The sequence below is a fragment of the Alligator sinensis genome, unplaced genomic scaffold (assembly GCF_000455745.1).
Source record: "Alligator sinensis unplaced genomic scaffold, ASM45574v1 scaffold7_1, whole genome shotgun sequence".
NCBI classification, from domain to species: Eukaryota; Metazoa; Chordata; order Crocodylia; family Alligatoridae; genus Alligator; species Alligator sinensis.
Genome location: NW_005841843.1, coordinates 5,829,908 through 5,844,550, shown reverse-complemented (window position 1 = coordinate 5,844,550; position 14,643 = coordinate 5,829,908). Strand labels below are relative to the sequence as shown.

Below are 14,643 nucleotides of genomic sequence, written 5' to 3'. Positions count from 1 at the left end.
CCCCGGCTATCTCTGGTACTGTCTGCAGGAAAGGAGAGGGGATGGGGCAGAGAAAGGGAGCTGTGGGCTGGGGTTTGCTCAGCCTGAGCTGGACAGGGAGGGTGCTTGGGGGAGGCCACAAGGTGGGTGGGCGACAATCCACCCACCCTGCCTCCAGCTCAAGCTGGGCAAGCCACAGCCCGCAGCTCCCTCCCCATCCCTCTTCCCTTTCTGCAGACAACATAGGGGGTGGGGATGGGCTACATCAACCCAGCCCCAATCATGTACAGAGATTGACAGAAGTTCCCTAAGGTGCTCCACTTTGGAGCACCTTCATCTGATACCTCATTAGATGAGAGTTAATTTGCATCAGCAGGGAACCTGGTTTTCTCTGGTTAAAAAAAAAAAAATCCCCAATTTATAATGCACCACTATATTAGTGGTGCTTTATTTTAATCATGGGAAAATGTGGATTTGGAGTTCCTTTTTTTTAATTGAAAATTGGGTTTTGTGTTGTTGTTGTTTTTTTAAATCAGAGAAAACCAGGATCACTGGTGATCAGCCACTCTTGAAGCATTCTCCAGCCATGTACATGTTACTGCACAGCTGTAGAGCTCTTTCAGAGTGCTGATCACGTGACAAATGTCACTTCTGTCAGTGCCCACAGGTAACTCAGAAATACCACAGTAAAGCCTATAGTCTGTCACACCATGATGGCAGCCTCAGATGCCAGCTTGTTATATTTTCAAACATGCACTTTTGTGCTTTATCTCATGCTGCCTGTAAACATCCACAACACTACTTCATTATTATACTTCCAACTTCTCATTTAAACTTTCCTTAATTACTACAAAAAAACTTTACAGTGTTTAGACTACGGAAAGGCAGACACCACAGCCTACCATGCTGTCTCACACTGGCCAGTTGTTTCTTTTTCATATATTTTTTGTCTCTCTCCTTAAGCTTCAGTTGTGTGTGTTTGTACAACATCCAACACAATGATATCGTTGTCTATGATTTCTAGGTTCTGCATTAATGGAAAATAATAATAGAATAAGTAAAAAAAAGTGCTCATAGCATTGACAGTCATTTTCAGGAAAGTTCTATTTTTTAGTAACATGGCATTTCCCTTTGTATCTTTATAGAGACATCAGCAAGAATCAAATATCTGACATTGCTCCTGATGCATTCAAAGGCTTGAAATCTCTCAACTCATTGTAAGTAGAGGGTAAAAGTAAATGGGGAATTTGGGGAGCTTTCTAAGGGAGTAAATGATGATGATGATGATGATGACAGTAATAAAACAATAGCAGGTGATTTGGTTTTGCACAGTTGTCAGCTTGTGTGAACAACTTAATCTTTCATAAATGAAAATTTGATTGTGCAGAATAAAAGGACGAACTGTTTATAGAACTCTAAGCTCCTTTACAGAATGGCACTCTGAAGACTGCTTATTTGAGTGCTACTTCAAAAAAATGCTCTATATCTATCTTGCATGTGGATATGAAAGCTTTTCCCACGAAACTCATCTCAGACCCAAAAGAACATGCTACGTCTCAAAGCATTTTTGGTGCTCTAATAAAGCCCAACCCCCTCCCCCCTCTTCCCCCGGCCAAAAAACTCAAAAAAACAAAAACCCATATGACAGAAATCTCTTCCATTTTCTCAGTAGAATTAAGATTGTATTTTCTCAGAAAATTGCATGTGGAGAAACTTCATCAGTTAAGCAAATATTCATATTTCTTAGCTGTAATTACTGCTTTTGTTGAATGGGTAGGTGGATTAAAATACTACTTAATACAGAAATAAAAGGGGAAGGCAGGATCTCTTGACAACCATAATTTTTCTTTCTTTAAACACAAAAGTTGTTCATAGTATCAGGCTGAATATGAATACTGCAGTATTTCAGCCCAGCTCGCAGGACTATTAGAACTGTGAAGATTGTAATGGCTAAAAAGGAGGAAATACAAGGTCAGAAGCTGAATTCAGAAAATAAACCAAAAACAGTGAATTGGGAAGAGGTCCAAATACAAAGAGGAATTTGAACTTGACTGGAATAGCATTTACCTGAGTTAATTTGAAATATGGTTTTAAACCCATTTAGATTAACTTGGTTTAGAGACAATTAGCCCAGCAATTATGGACTTGGCTTAAACCCAACTTGTTTATATACTTTATAAATGCTGCCATCACTTAATTTTCATGTGTTGAACAATATTAGTAAATAACCTACTTAATTTGTTGACCAATGGCAATACTGGAAGATTTAGCAGCATTGTACTGTATACTGTATTGTGCCCCTTAGGCAAAATGCTGAAAGATGGGCCTTAGCTGGTGTCCTGAATACAGCTGGTAGAATGCCAGAAATATATATGAACTGTTGCTAATGTTTGTTGAATAGTTTTGAGTATTATTATCATCCTGCTAGGGAGCTGGTCAAATCCCACAACACTTTTTGCAAATGATTCAGTGAAAGAGTGACATTCAGTGAACACTAATTTTGGCACAATATGAGACTACCACTACTCCTGCAGCTCCGCGGGCTTGTGCTCTGGGCAAACAGAAGCATGTTTCAGAGCCAAGGCTCCTCCACTGAGATTGCCATGCACAGCTCAAATGCATTCAGATTTTTGATAAAAATAACATGAACAACCCATGTTGGCCTCAGATGGTGTGACAGCACTGTGGGAGACAGGCAGGAAGCCAGAGTTTAAACCAGAAGGATCACACGTTAACTTGGACCCAGAAGTAAATGAGGTGAATGTGTATACTGAGGGCCATTATCCAACAGTCTGCTCCAAGTACGTAAGCCTGAACTGGTTGAAAACTGGTTCAAACCAGTTCAGGTAAAATGGCACTTAAGGTAGAAGTAGCACATAAAGGTTATAGGGGTATAAGATCATAGGAAAGTAGATCTGGCAGGGAGCTCATGAGGTCATCTAATCCAGCTCTCTGCAGTATTGTTCCAGACTAAAAACCATCCCAGCCAAGTGTCTGTCTAACCTGCTTTTCAAAGTTTCCAAGGATAGAGATTCAATAACTTCTCTAAGTAGTCTGTTCCAATGCCTGACCACCCCTGTAGTCAGAAAGTTCCTCCTAGTCTCCAGCCTAAATTTCCTGTGCAGCCACAGAGAAAAGCTAATCTCCATCCTCTCTGAAATCACCCTTTGGGTGTTTGAGTGTCATCAAATCCCTGTTCAGTCTTCTCTTTTCCAGGTTAAATAACCCTAGTTCTTCCAGCCTTTCTTCATAAGTCATGTTTCCAGGCCCCTGATATTTTTGTTGACCTGCATTAGACTTTCTAAACTGTCCAAATGCATCCTGAAGTGTGTGGCCCAAAACTGGACATACCACTTCAAGTGAAGCCTCACCAGTGCTGAGTAGAGCAAAATAATCACTTTCCTTGATTTGCAAGTGATACAACCCAGGAAAACCAGTTATATATCCACCTTACAGTACTTTCATCTTGTCTATATTTCAGATATCAGGGATAAGAAGCAGCTAAAGGAAGATAGAAGGAGAAAAGCTGCATCTAAAGTGGTCTTCCTTTATGTAGCATGAGGCACTGCCTCGCTCTCAATTTCTTTCCTTCTTCAACCACCCTGACTTGTGCTGTCATTGTTCTCCTTTAAGACGACTGGTTTAATAAGTTAAAATCAAAGCTAGAAATTCCCTGTTTCCTTCTACTGGGTCAGGAGTCCATTATTCTCACACTTGCCTTTTAATTCCTTCTTAGGAGATTTGCTCCTGCCATTCTCCTCAGGCAGGCCTCGACAAGCTTTTCCTCTGACTAAATAGGGAGAGCTAGTTGGGGTGCAGGCCACCTCCTGATTCCGTCCATGTCGCCATGTGCGAGCTGGGAGCGATATGCAGACCCGTCTTTGCGCACGCGGGCTGTGGCCAGCAGCCCGCGCACGCGGGGTCAGAAGGGACTGCGCGGCAGCAAGGCACGCACGGGCTAGAACTAGTCACAGAGGCGTAGTGGTTGATTCAAAGATTATTTACTTACACCCAAGATGGTCGCGGTGTAGGCTGGACAGTTTCCAGGTTCAGCTCCGCTTAAATCCTCGTTGGAGGACTACGACAAACTCGGTTCTTGGGCCCCGGAGTTGTTAAGGCTCCGTGGGTTCGGCAATTGAGTATATAGGATAGAGATACATCTAGGATTGCGCTCGGCGACGGGGAGAGGCCAGAGGCTGTTTAGACCTCTGTTGCCTTCTTAAGAAATGCGTTGGGTTCGTAAGGATCCACAGCGCTTAGAGATCTTCACGCTCTCCCTCTCGGACTCCAATTGCTTTCTCTCCGACTTGGGCGGAAACCACCCAAGCTCTTTATACGGCTAGCAAGCCAATTGCTAGCCGCCACGTGTGCATAATTTAACACAAGCCAATAATGGGGCTCGAATTAAAATACAAATGGCGGGAACTCCTTTGCACCGTGCATTTCTGAGATGCAAAAGAAATGCACCATGCAAAGAAGCTGCAATTTGGCGGGAAAATAATTTAGCAGTGCCGAAGCACACACAAAACAAAAATCACAACTTTGGGTTGTGACAGTTGGATGTGGAACCCTTGTAGATATTACCTTGCAACCTTTCTTCTCTTTATGTCCTCTTTAGAGTACATTTGATCCTGTCTTTTTTTAGGGAGGAAAGATCTACTGAGTTCACTCTAGTACGTGGCCTGAGCTGGGGACACATCACCTAGATCTTTCTGAAATTAAGCTCCATCCCCAAACTATCATAGCTTGGTGCCTGATCACTAAATCCAGCTAACATCCTAATATGTCATTTGGGCTAGGGACAGAAGTTGCATATAAACCGGTTAAAGTGATCAGAACGTGGGTTAAATCTGTAACAGAACAAAACTTCAGTTCACATAAACCAGTTTCAAAATGGCTGAAACTGGTTTAAGATAAACCTGGTTGGGTGTAATATCAGCCTTAACTGATTGAGGTCAAACTGGCTTATGAAACTTCTATCCCAGACCCCTTCCTGGTTTAAGTTAAATCAGAGTTCCCCAGCATCCCAGCATGATTTTCAGCTCTGGGCTGGGCTGGGCTGGGCTGGGCTGGGCTGGGCTGTCTGCTCCAGAGCAGGACTGGCCCTGCCCCTCTGCTCTCTAGCCAGAGCAGAGGCAGGGGCATGGACAGATGCAGGCCTGGCATGGCCCCCTGAGGCAAAGGGGGAAGGGAGGTGTTTTATTTCCTCCTCCCTCCCCTCTCCGCTTGGGACTTCAGTTGGGGTCTGCCTGCCTGGAGGCACCAGCCCCTGTCAGGGTCCCTCCCCCTTCACTGCTCCAGGGGTGGTTCAGGGTCCGGTCAGCATCTGGCTGGGAGCTAGCCACACTCCTTGTCCCCTCCCCCAAAAGCCGGGCTGTTTTCCCCACCTCTCCCTCCAGGCACACCCTGTCTGAGGTCCCTGCAGGCCAGGATGGGGGTTTACACTATCCCAATCATACTCAGGCCTGCTGTGGTCTAGCCATGCTTCCTCTCTCCCTTTGGACAGATCACTGCAGAAGGGAAGGGAGGGCTCGCTGTAGCACCCCCTGTCTTCTGGCCTGAGCCACTGCAGGCATGTGGCTGCATTTCCAGAATCAAAAATGAATGTCTATTCACTTGCTTGCCAGCTCAATCTATGCAAAGTTAGACTAACCTGCAAAGATTGAATCAATTCATGCTCAGGCTTTTTTAATGCCTATACTTAGCCTTGGAGGCACATAACAGGTGAGACTAAGATACAAACAGTCAAAGGATAAATAAAAGATGGGACAAAAGGAAAGAGCAAAATTATCTCATTTATCTCATTTGTGGGGGTTTGGTGTTTGTTTGTTTTTTTGAGCCCTTGGGCATGTTCCCATGAAAGGGAATGTGTGTTTCGCAGAGACAAACAGCAGTGGCACAATGTGTGCCACTGCTGCTTGTCCCCAGGGAACGCCTATGCCATGCGTGCTCTGGCACATGGCACATTTCCCCCTGTGGGGTAGGAGAAGCTGGGACCAGCAACTGTACTGGCCCCAGTAGCCATACCTGAGGTCCTGCAGGCTTCCAGGAGCTGCAGCTGCAGTGATCATGTAGCAGGGAGCCTGGCTGGCAGCTGGAGCAAGACTTCAGCTGCCCAGGCTCATTTTAGGCAGTGTGCACTGCCCCAGTGTGCTGCCCCACTTTTTTTAGGTGTGGGTTTTTTGACCCTGGGATCTCCCCTGCTCTGTGAATTAGCTGTGTGGGGAATGCCTACATGTGCAGCACTCATCTGGACGCGCTGCTTGAGACCCAACCCAGTGATTTCATTCTTTTCTTTTCTGCATGGACACTACCTTCTGTTTTATGCATAAATTGAACCAAGAATAATTTTTCCATATTTTATCATTGAGTTGAGTGTGATTATTGTCAGGAGACAATGTTTGCCAGCAATGAGGTTAAATCTGTACATCGCACAAGTGAGTTAAGACAAGGACAAAAGGAGGGAAAATATTAATGCAGAAATGGAACCTAGCAATTTGCTTGCCATGAAAATGGATCTTTTTTTTTTTACCTTGCAGTTTCCCCATTTTCTACTCTTCCCTTCACTCCACACTTGACTGCAATTGCAATGTATTCTGTACTTTCAGGAGAATGAAAGTGCCTATCTGGAAGACTGCCAACTTTTTTTTTAACAACTGGCTAATGGGGTGCATGTAGTGAGTTACCTATCCAAACTGTTCAGAATTCAGTTAAGTTTCACATCACCAGACTTCATTGTTGATTCAGGATACTCTGCCTAGCATAGTTATAGTAAGGCAGAAAAAAATAGAGTGGAGTAATTTTCAACACATAGGAGTACTTTTACATCAACACACACACACACACACACACACACACCCCCTTAACTGTTTAGGGTCAAGTCACTAGGCTTCCCCTGATATTTATATGCTATTCCCATCAAAAAATCTCTTATCTGTAGGATTCAAAGAGATTATCGCATCACAGCTCCTTAAAACAACACTTCCTGCCTTGGCATACATTTTTTTTTTTTTAATACTTACCAGAAAAAAGATGAACCTGTCTTATATAGGGCATCAAGATATTACCATTCTCAACATGGACCCCAAAAAGCAGGCATACTAGGGTTTTTTTTCCTCCCCCTTACATTATATCAGTAGAAATGTGTTCCCCAGCAATGGGGAATCTATAATCTATGTTTGAACTAAAAAGATTTTTCAGTGTGTTTGGTGTGTTATTTCACCTCACCCCACACCCCACCAATACTCTTCTGTAAGGGTTTAGGAGCTGTGGCAACAGTCAGGAAGAATAAGATGTGTTTCTGAGGTTTTCATAAGCTGTTCTCCATCTATAATCTTTGGTCACTGATTGCATATACTTCTGGATGGTCTGTAGGATTGTTTCTGTTGCAGTCATGAGCCTTTCTGATGCAATGTTTGTAGAGTTCAGAGCTCCTGTGAAATCTTATAAGATTTTTTTTTTTGGTCACCAAATACACTTAAAAATAATCATAACTATCAAGCATCTCCTTTCAGGCTATTTTATATTCCAGGATGTGTGCTTGATTTAAATTCAACCATGCTACTACTTCTGGTCGTAACCCAAAATGGAAGTTGACCTAGAGCTTGTGGCTCATCCTCAAAAGGAGGGTATTGGATAATGCATGACCTTAGTATAGTGGTTAGGACACTGTGGATTGTACGTTCAAATACCCTCTGGTGGAGGGGAGGCTAAAACCTGAGTCTTTCATATCCTAAATAAGAGGTTTAACCACTAAGCCTTCTTCCTCTGGTGTCTAACATCTACTACGTACGGGTTTTTGACCAGCTGCAGTTTCATAATGTATGCTTGCACAGGTACATACATACAGAGCCTTGCATGTACAGAGACAGTCTGCTGAGCAGGTTCGGTATCCATGTGGATGCATGTGCATCCACACCGAACACTGTGTGTAAGTGCCAAAATAGCATTTGTGTGGTTGTGTAAGTCAAAGTAAAATAGGATGCTATCCCTGTTTTCTCTTCATTTTCCCAAATATAAATAGGGTTGTACTACCCTACCTCACAAAGCTCTTGGGTAGTTAGATGCATGAAAATCTTATGAGTTACTCGCATCCTATAGTCCTGGGGCATTTTTACATGTGCTCAGGGTGGTGGAGGACAGCACTCTAATTAGAGTGGCTCTTAAAGTGTAACCACATCTCATTCGACAAGCTTTAGTTCAAACACCCCCGCCGCCATTTTTTAAGTGCAGGGATGCCAATACATGAAATGCAGGAGGCTGCTGGAGCACGGTGATTCCAGAGTGTTGGCGCAGCCTTGCTGCCTGTATATAGGCACCCCACTGACCACAAATATACCTAAGATAAATAGAAGTAAAATCTTGAAAATAAGACTTGATAAGGAACAGTTATTATAAAATAAGAGGCAGTAACAATTAAACCATACCACTTGTGGGATTCTTGCCATCGACTTAATTCATAGTGAGAGACAGAGAGAGAGAGAGAGAGACCGACCAAATACCCCAGTTGTTAAGGGAAGTTAAGTGGTACTGTTGGAACATTGGTTGCTATTTGAGTTTTAAGTAAAAGTTTAAGCCGCAAATGTAGTGCTTTTTTAAATATATTAGATTTGCAAGCTGTATTAAATTATTATATTGCTTCAATTAGGTTTTTGTTAATGAAATGCAAGTTTCAGGCACAGCTTTGGAATATGGAGAATAAGTTAAAAACAGTTTTCTTTTTCAACTCTGTTTCAGCTGCTGTATGCACTTTCTACAGTAAATTAATTTTTGGTTTATCAAGTGAAACATCTGGCTTGAATATCAGAGAGGGGTTTGGATGTGAGATTAGTGTCTGCTTATTGTATGCAGTATCAAAGATATAAGAGTATTCTGGGAGCCAGTAGGCTTTCCACACACTTAATTTGTCTGTGCCAAGAGTTCAAAAGGCCTTATCCAGACAGTCTGGAGACATTTTGTGTGATATGACAAACTACCCTAAGCCCTTTAGGTTGCTCAATTGTGAAGGAATAGATTTCCGAACAGTGCAAGATGAAAAATCTTTCACCTCCTCCCTTCTGAATTAGGCCCACAAGCGATTTATAAGTTTAAATCAACTTGCATACAGATACAAGACTAGGCTTAGAGTTTGGCATGGCATTCACAATTTATATTATCACATAATGTTTGGTGATATATCTAGTGTCATTCCTGATGAAATCTGCATTAAATAAGTGCTGAATGTAGTTTTAAAATAACAAACTGCATGGAGTGATTTTACTACGATTTATTTGCCTTAATTTGTTTTTCAGAACCTTGAAACAGTGGGGAAAAAATGTCCATGTTTCCTTCAGGTTTCACAAACTAAGAGTACAATTCCTGGCCTTTTTGAGATTCCTGAACCCATGCCATTGTTGTCGTTGTTTTGGAAGCATAAGTCTTTATAGTGCATGTGTCAAAGTGGGTATCCCCACTAGCCGTAGCTAGCCCCCCACCTGCCTTTGGGCATGCTGCCAACCTGTCTTGCCCACCATGCATTGTTAGAATAATAAAATACTGCTAAATAAGGTGGGAGGCTACCCATTACTGCAGCCCCATTATTGGGGGTTTCCGTGGCTCCATACCTCCCCTACACCGCGGCCCAAGCCTCGCAGATGGCATCCAGATGTTACAGTGCCCCTGGCCTACAGCCGGAGCATGCTTAGGCCACGCCATCAGGCCTCAGTCACACACACAGTGATACCGCCCACCTGTCACTCGGGCCTCACTCTCTGCACCCTCCCTCACAGGGTCTCTTTCTCACATCGACAACTTATGCCGCCTTGCTCCCTCTTGGAGCAGGCACCCTTTAGCCATAGGCTTAGCTAGTCCATTCCTTGGGTGGCAGATGTACTGTCTGTTGGGCCTCCCCCATGTGGCCAGCTAATTACCTGACCAGGTCTAAGGACACTCAGGCCCCTTTCAGGGTAACACTCAGGATCTGTATGTGTACTGGGCCCTCAGCCCTCTATTTCTTCTCCCCCTCTACTCAGGGCTCCATACCACCCCCTCTACCAAGGTCTCAGGGCTTCCCTCCTTGGGTGGGCTCAGGTGGGCATAGCTGTGCCTGGCCCCCTCTACCTCCATTGTCACCTGACCCACCCAAAGGTGGGAGCTGGGGTTAAGGCACCCTGACCCAACTTTCACTGGGGTGGTAACTGGCCTGGCATTTCCTGGGGGCTCCCGTGCCATTGAAAGCCCCACCAGGCCACCCAATCCTGGCAGGGTGCAGTTTTAGGTCATGCCCAGGACCAGGACCCTCCTAAACCATACCCTAAAGCTCCTCCCTTACCTCCAGGTGATACCAGCAGCCTTGCAACCAAGCAGTGTTGTTGCCTGGCCTTCCTGCAGCAAAATGCCCTGTCTATATGGGTGACCCTGAGTTCAAAATGGCTGCCCGTATCAGGCACCTGCTGGCTGCTGCCTTTGGGCCCTTAAAGTGGCAGGCACAAACAGTGCCCTGCCACAGTGCAAATCATTTTCACTGTCTGAAGGGAATTTAAAAAACATTTTGAGGACTGAAAAAACTATTATATTATGCCATGATTTCACATGTCAGTCAGAATCTTACAACCATGCCAAAATAAGAGAACTGGAAGCTGGAAAACAGATGGTCCAGAGCAGTGGTTCTCAACCTTGGTAGACTTAAAGGCCCCCTTAGACTCAAGGCACCCCATGGAGAATGCCAGTTCTTAGTTTTCCCTTGTTTTTTGACTATGGAAAAACAGTAGAGTAAGTCTTATGTTGCAAAGAACTCAGAAAGACAGCAAGAGTTCAGAATATTTTAGACGCTATGAATTCCAATATCTGCCATTGTTGAGAACGTCAAGCACAGTAGTTTTTAGCACAAAGTTGAAGTAATCCCTACATTTTCATGTTCTGCTAAAGTTTTTGTTGTTTAACTGGATTTTTCTAGACATATCTCGTTTTGGAGGGTAAAAGTGTGTGGCCAATCAACCTGCAGCACGTAAACATAGTTCATAGAGGGTGCATCTACGTGAGATACTTCGAGCGCAGTAGACTCATTCTACTACACATTAGCATGGTGGGCAAGACCCATGCTAATGTGCTAATGTGCAGTAGAGTTAGTCTACTGTGCATTAGCATCACCAAAAAATGTACACCATAGCTAATACGCAGTAGTGCCAATTACAATACATTAAGCTAGTACCTGTAATTAGGTTGGCTACAAAGGACCAACTCACAGGATCATAATAAATTCTAGTTTATTGGGCAGGATGTGAAATTACCAATAACATCATCAATGCAGACTTTGAGTTATGGGTCGTACTGGTCACCTTAGCATATACACACATGCACTCACTCATTCAGACCCACATAGTATAGTGTATAGTAGCTGCTGTAGCAATTGTGAAAGCACTGGTGTCAGTATATCTACCTATATATCAGTATATATACCTATATGTCAGTATATCTACCTATTCGAGGCCCTGAAGTCTGCTATTGATGGTCACCTTCCTTCAAGGTGATGTCTTCTCCAGAAGGGAGTTACTTGCTTGTCCTTCTGTCTCGGTAGGTGAGGTGCTGGATGACAGGGCACCACTGAGTGTCATGCTTCACTGCCTTTCTGGCAGACTTGTGTGATCCCCAGCATCATCCCAGAGGTCGCTGTCCCACATGGGTCTTGAGTAGTACCTGACAGCTGTTAGTCAAAGGGGTCTTGCCTGCTGGTAGCACAATTTTAGGAGTCAGTTTGTGATTTTGATTAATTAACTATGGTATTGTTAAGGGTTGCAGGAATAGTCAATAGGATAGGTACTCAGTTTCAGGAATCAGTTTTTTAGCTTGATTAGCTTAAAATGGTGTTCCTTTGCTAGGCTGTTGTCTACTGATGATCATCATTCACTCTCATTCACGCAAGGGACCACCCAATATACCAGATTTTATCACTTTACAATTACAATTTCAATGCAGTTTTAACAATGGTCCAGGGTGTAACTTCGTTCTACAGGGAGTACATTCCTTAAGAGTTTAGAAGTATAAAATATAAAATACAAAATGCCATGGTAAAGATGAGACAGATGAAATATAGAAATGCACTGTGAGAAATGTATAAAAATGCAATGTGAGGTAGTGAGGATCAAAGGTTACTGGGGACAGTAAGTGAGTTAGAACCAGGATATTACAGACTTTGCAGTGGATATTTTAGTTCTTTTGTTTTCTTTAGTGACACTGAGCTTAACTGACATGTAGATGTAGTTTCTAGGTTTCTCCTACAGGAAGCCACTTCAGCTTTCTGGCTTGCTGTGAGCCTTACCACACCCATGCAATGAGTGTACTAGGTCTCTGCCAATACTTAGAAGGAAAAGAAATGCACAAAATGGCAAGGTGCAGGCAAGAAGGGGTTTATGTTATATCCATATCCAGAAGGAAAATATACAAAGGGGGCTTTTGGCTACAATTATAGATAGTAAACTTAATGCACTATAATTATGGTGCATTAATGAATGTGTAGATGTCCCCAATGACTACCTTTAGTAGAGTTTCTGCTTGTTTTATTTCTTACTACAACAGATGCTTTATGATGAATAATGGAGTAATGTTTTTCTGTCATTTATTGTGTTTTAAATATAATAGGCTGATTTCCCCAGATTTCTGCTTCAGTGCTTGTACTGCAGCCAACCATGGTTTTGAGGTTTTACATGCATTGTCCTTACCAGGGTTTGGAAGGCTGATGACAGCCTGAAAATTGTTGCTAGCTGAATCCCAATCTGCCAGGTGCTTTAAGAATTGCACCATGTGGGTTACAGCCATGCTGAAGGCATTTAGCTGTGAACTGGCAGGCTGATGGCTCTACATGCTATCAAGAATATAGCCTTCAGATGGCTCAACTGCACATATGCCACAACAACACTCCACTGACATTAGAAAGCCACCTGCAGAAATGTGAGAGGTTATTTGACTAAAAAAGATAGAGAACAATGCTTTGGAACTTATCATAGTGGCATTAGCCTAAGTAGCCTTTTCAGGGATGTGTGGATACAATTTATGTGCTGGGGATTTGGAAGACAGGAGTGTTTCAACATTTTTCAGGAGTGTTCCAGATTGGCATCCAACCTTTGGCAGAGAAACTACTGATGTTTGTAAATCATGGGGAGAAAGATGTGGGACAGAAGGAAAGAAGAAAGAATTCTCCTTACTGTGTAATCTAACTCACTTTCAATGTTTTAAATTTCAAAACAAAGTCATAGGGATCTGAGTTGTGGGGAGAGAGTTCAGCCACAGCTTGTCTCTTGCTGCCTAGGGGGAAGCCTATATTTATAACCCCTTCTCCCTTCCCCGAAGAACAATGTCTTCTCCACTTGGTGGTAACTGGCAGTTATAAAACCCTTGAAAAGCAGCCCATTTATTCTGCCAACTGGCCTGGAAAGCACAGGACGCCCTCACTAAAAAGCGCTAGCGCTTAGTCTTTGTGGATTCATGAATTGTCTCTGGGCACTATTTTCTTTGTTTATTTTGCTTTTATTGTGTATTTACTGTACCACTGTATTTTTAATGCAAAAGACTTCCTAACTGATTATCAGGCATTAAGGGAGGCAGGCACATGCATGTTTGTGTTCCAGATTTGCCCATATAGCTAGCACACCTGCATGCACAAATGGCCCATGTGTAAATTAGGAAGACAAATGAACATGTATTTTACAGCTCTTAATACTGTAGCTAAACAACCAAGAATAAGTCCTTTGATGAAATAGGCATTTTGAGGAAATGATCAGCTGGGTCTCTGTAAATGCTGTCTTCTGGAGTTAACCTATAATTAACCTATAATTCAGATATTCCAGAAACATTGGTGTATGCATGCCTATGAGAGGAGGAGTCCAAGAATGATGCATGATATTGGCCAATGTGAGGTATGGCTATGCATCCCTAAAAGTAACTCCTAGGAGCAATGATTTCAAGAGAGCCTTAGACACTCCTACTAATGGCAGTATAACTTTGGAGCAAGAGACTGACAATAATCAGGTTGATGTAGGCATTTCAACACTTGTCTGCCTTACATAGAAATAATAAAAGTGCCTGTGTGTGCAAATGTTTTTGTGCTTTCAATTAGAAAGAATAAATGGAAATGTAGGATGTAAGGAAATAAGATGCAATGTCATGTGCTTCTCCCATCACCTCTTCAGTTCCCCATATGGAAAGGTTTAACTTCCACTGTGACATGGTGGGCAGACAATGATATTAGTTAATTTGGCTCTGTGTAGTGCTGAACATTAATGTGAATTACAAATGTGTGCCTGAGCAATCATACTGACTTTTATTTAGTCATTAATTTATCCAAACATTAATGTACCCCATACACGCAGACACAATTAGACTTGGAAATACTTGTTTCCTTTTTATGGATTTTTGTTTTATAATAAAAGAGTTTAAAATATTAAAATGTTTAAATATGTCCAAGTTTTCAAATTCAAGAGAGTAGTATTTTTTATGACTTTTCTCTTTTACTTGAACGCAAATAATGGACTTCCTCTAGCCACAGTCTTTCAAGATGCCTTTGGGTAGCATGATCAGTGTTGAGCTTAAAATCTGTGCAAGAGTTCTTCACTGATGAAGGAAATCAACATTATGAGCCATACTGCCAAGATAGTCATTGGTCTGTAGTAGTAATTTCACTCCCTTCCACAG

General features: G+C 42.7%; 1 protein-coding gene across 2 annotated transcripts in view; it reads left to right on the top strand.

Annotated features, from left to right (window-relative positions):
• SLIT3 (slit guidance ligand 3) overlaps positions 1-14,643 on the top strand; it is a 393,886-nt gene that overhangs the window by 103,579 nt on the left and 275,664 nt on the right. For both annotated transcript variants that reach the window (XM_025205769.1, XM_025205766.1), the window contains one exon: positions 1,125-1,196. In XM_025205769.1, the coding sequence (XP_025061554.1) occupies positions 1,125-1,196 (72 nt within the window). The remainder of the gene's footprint in view (positions 1-1,124; positions 1,197-14,643) is intronic.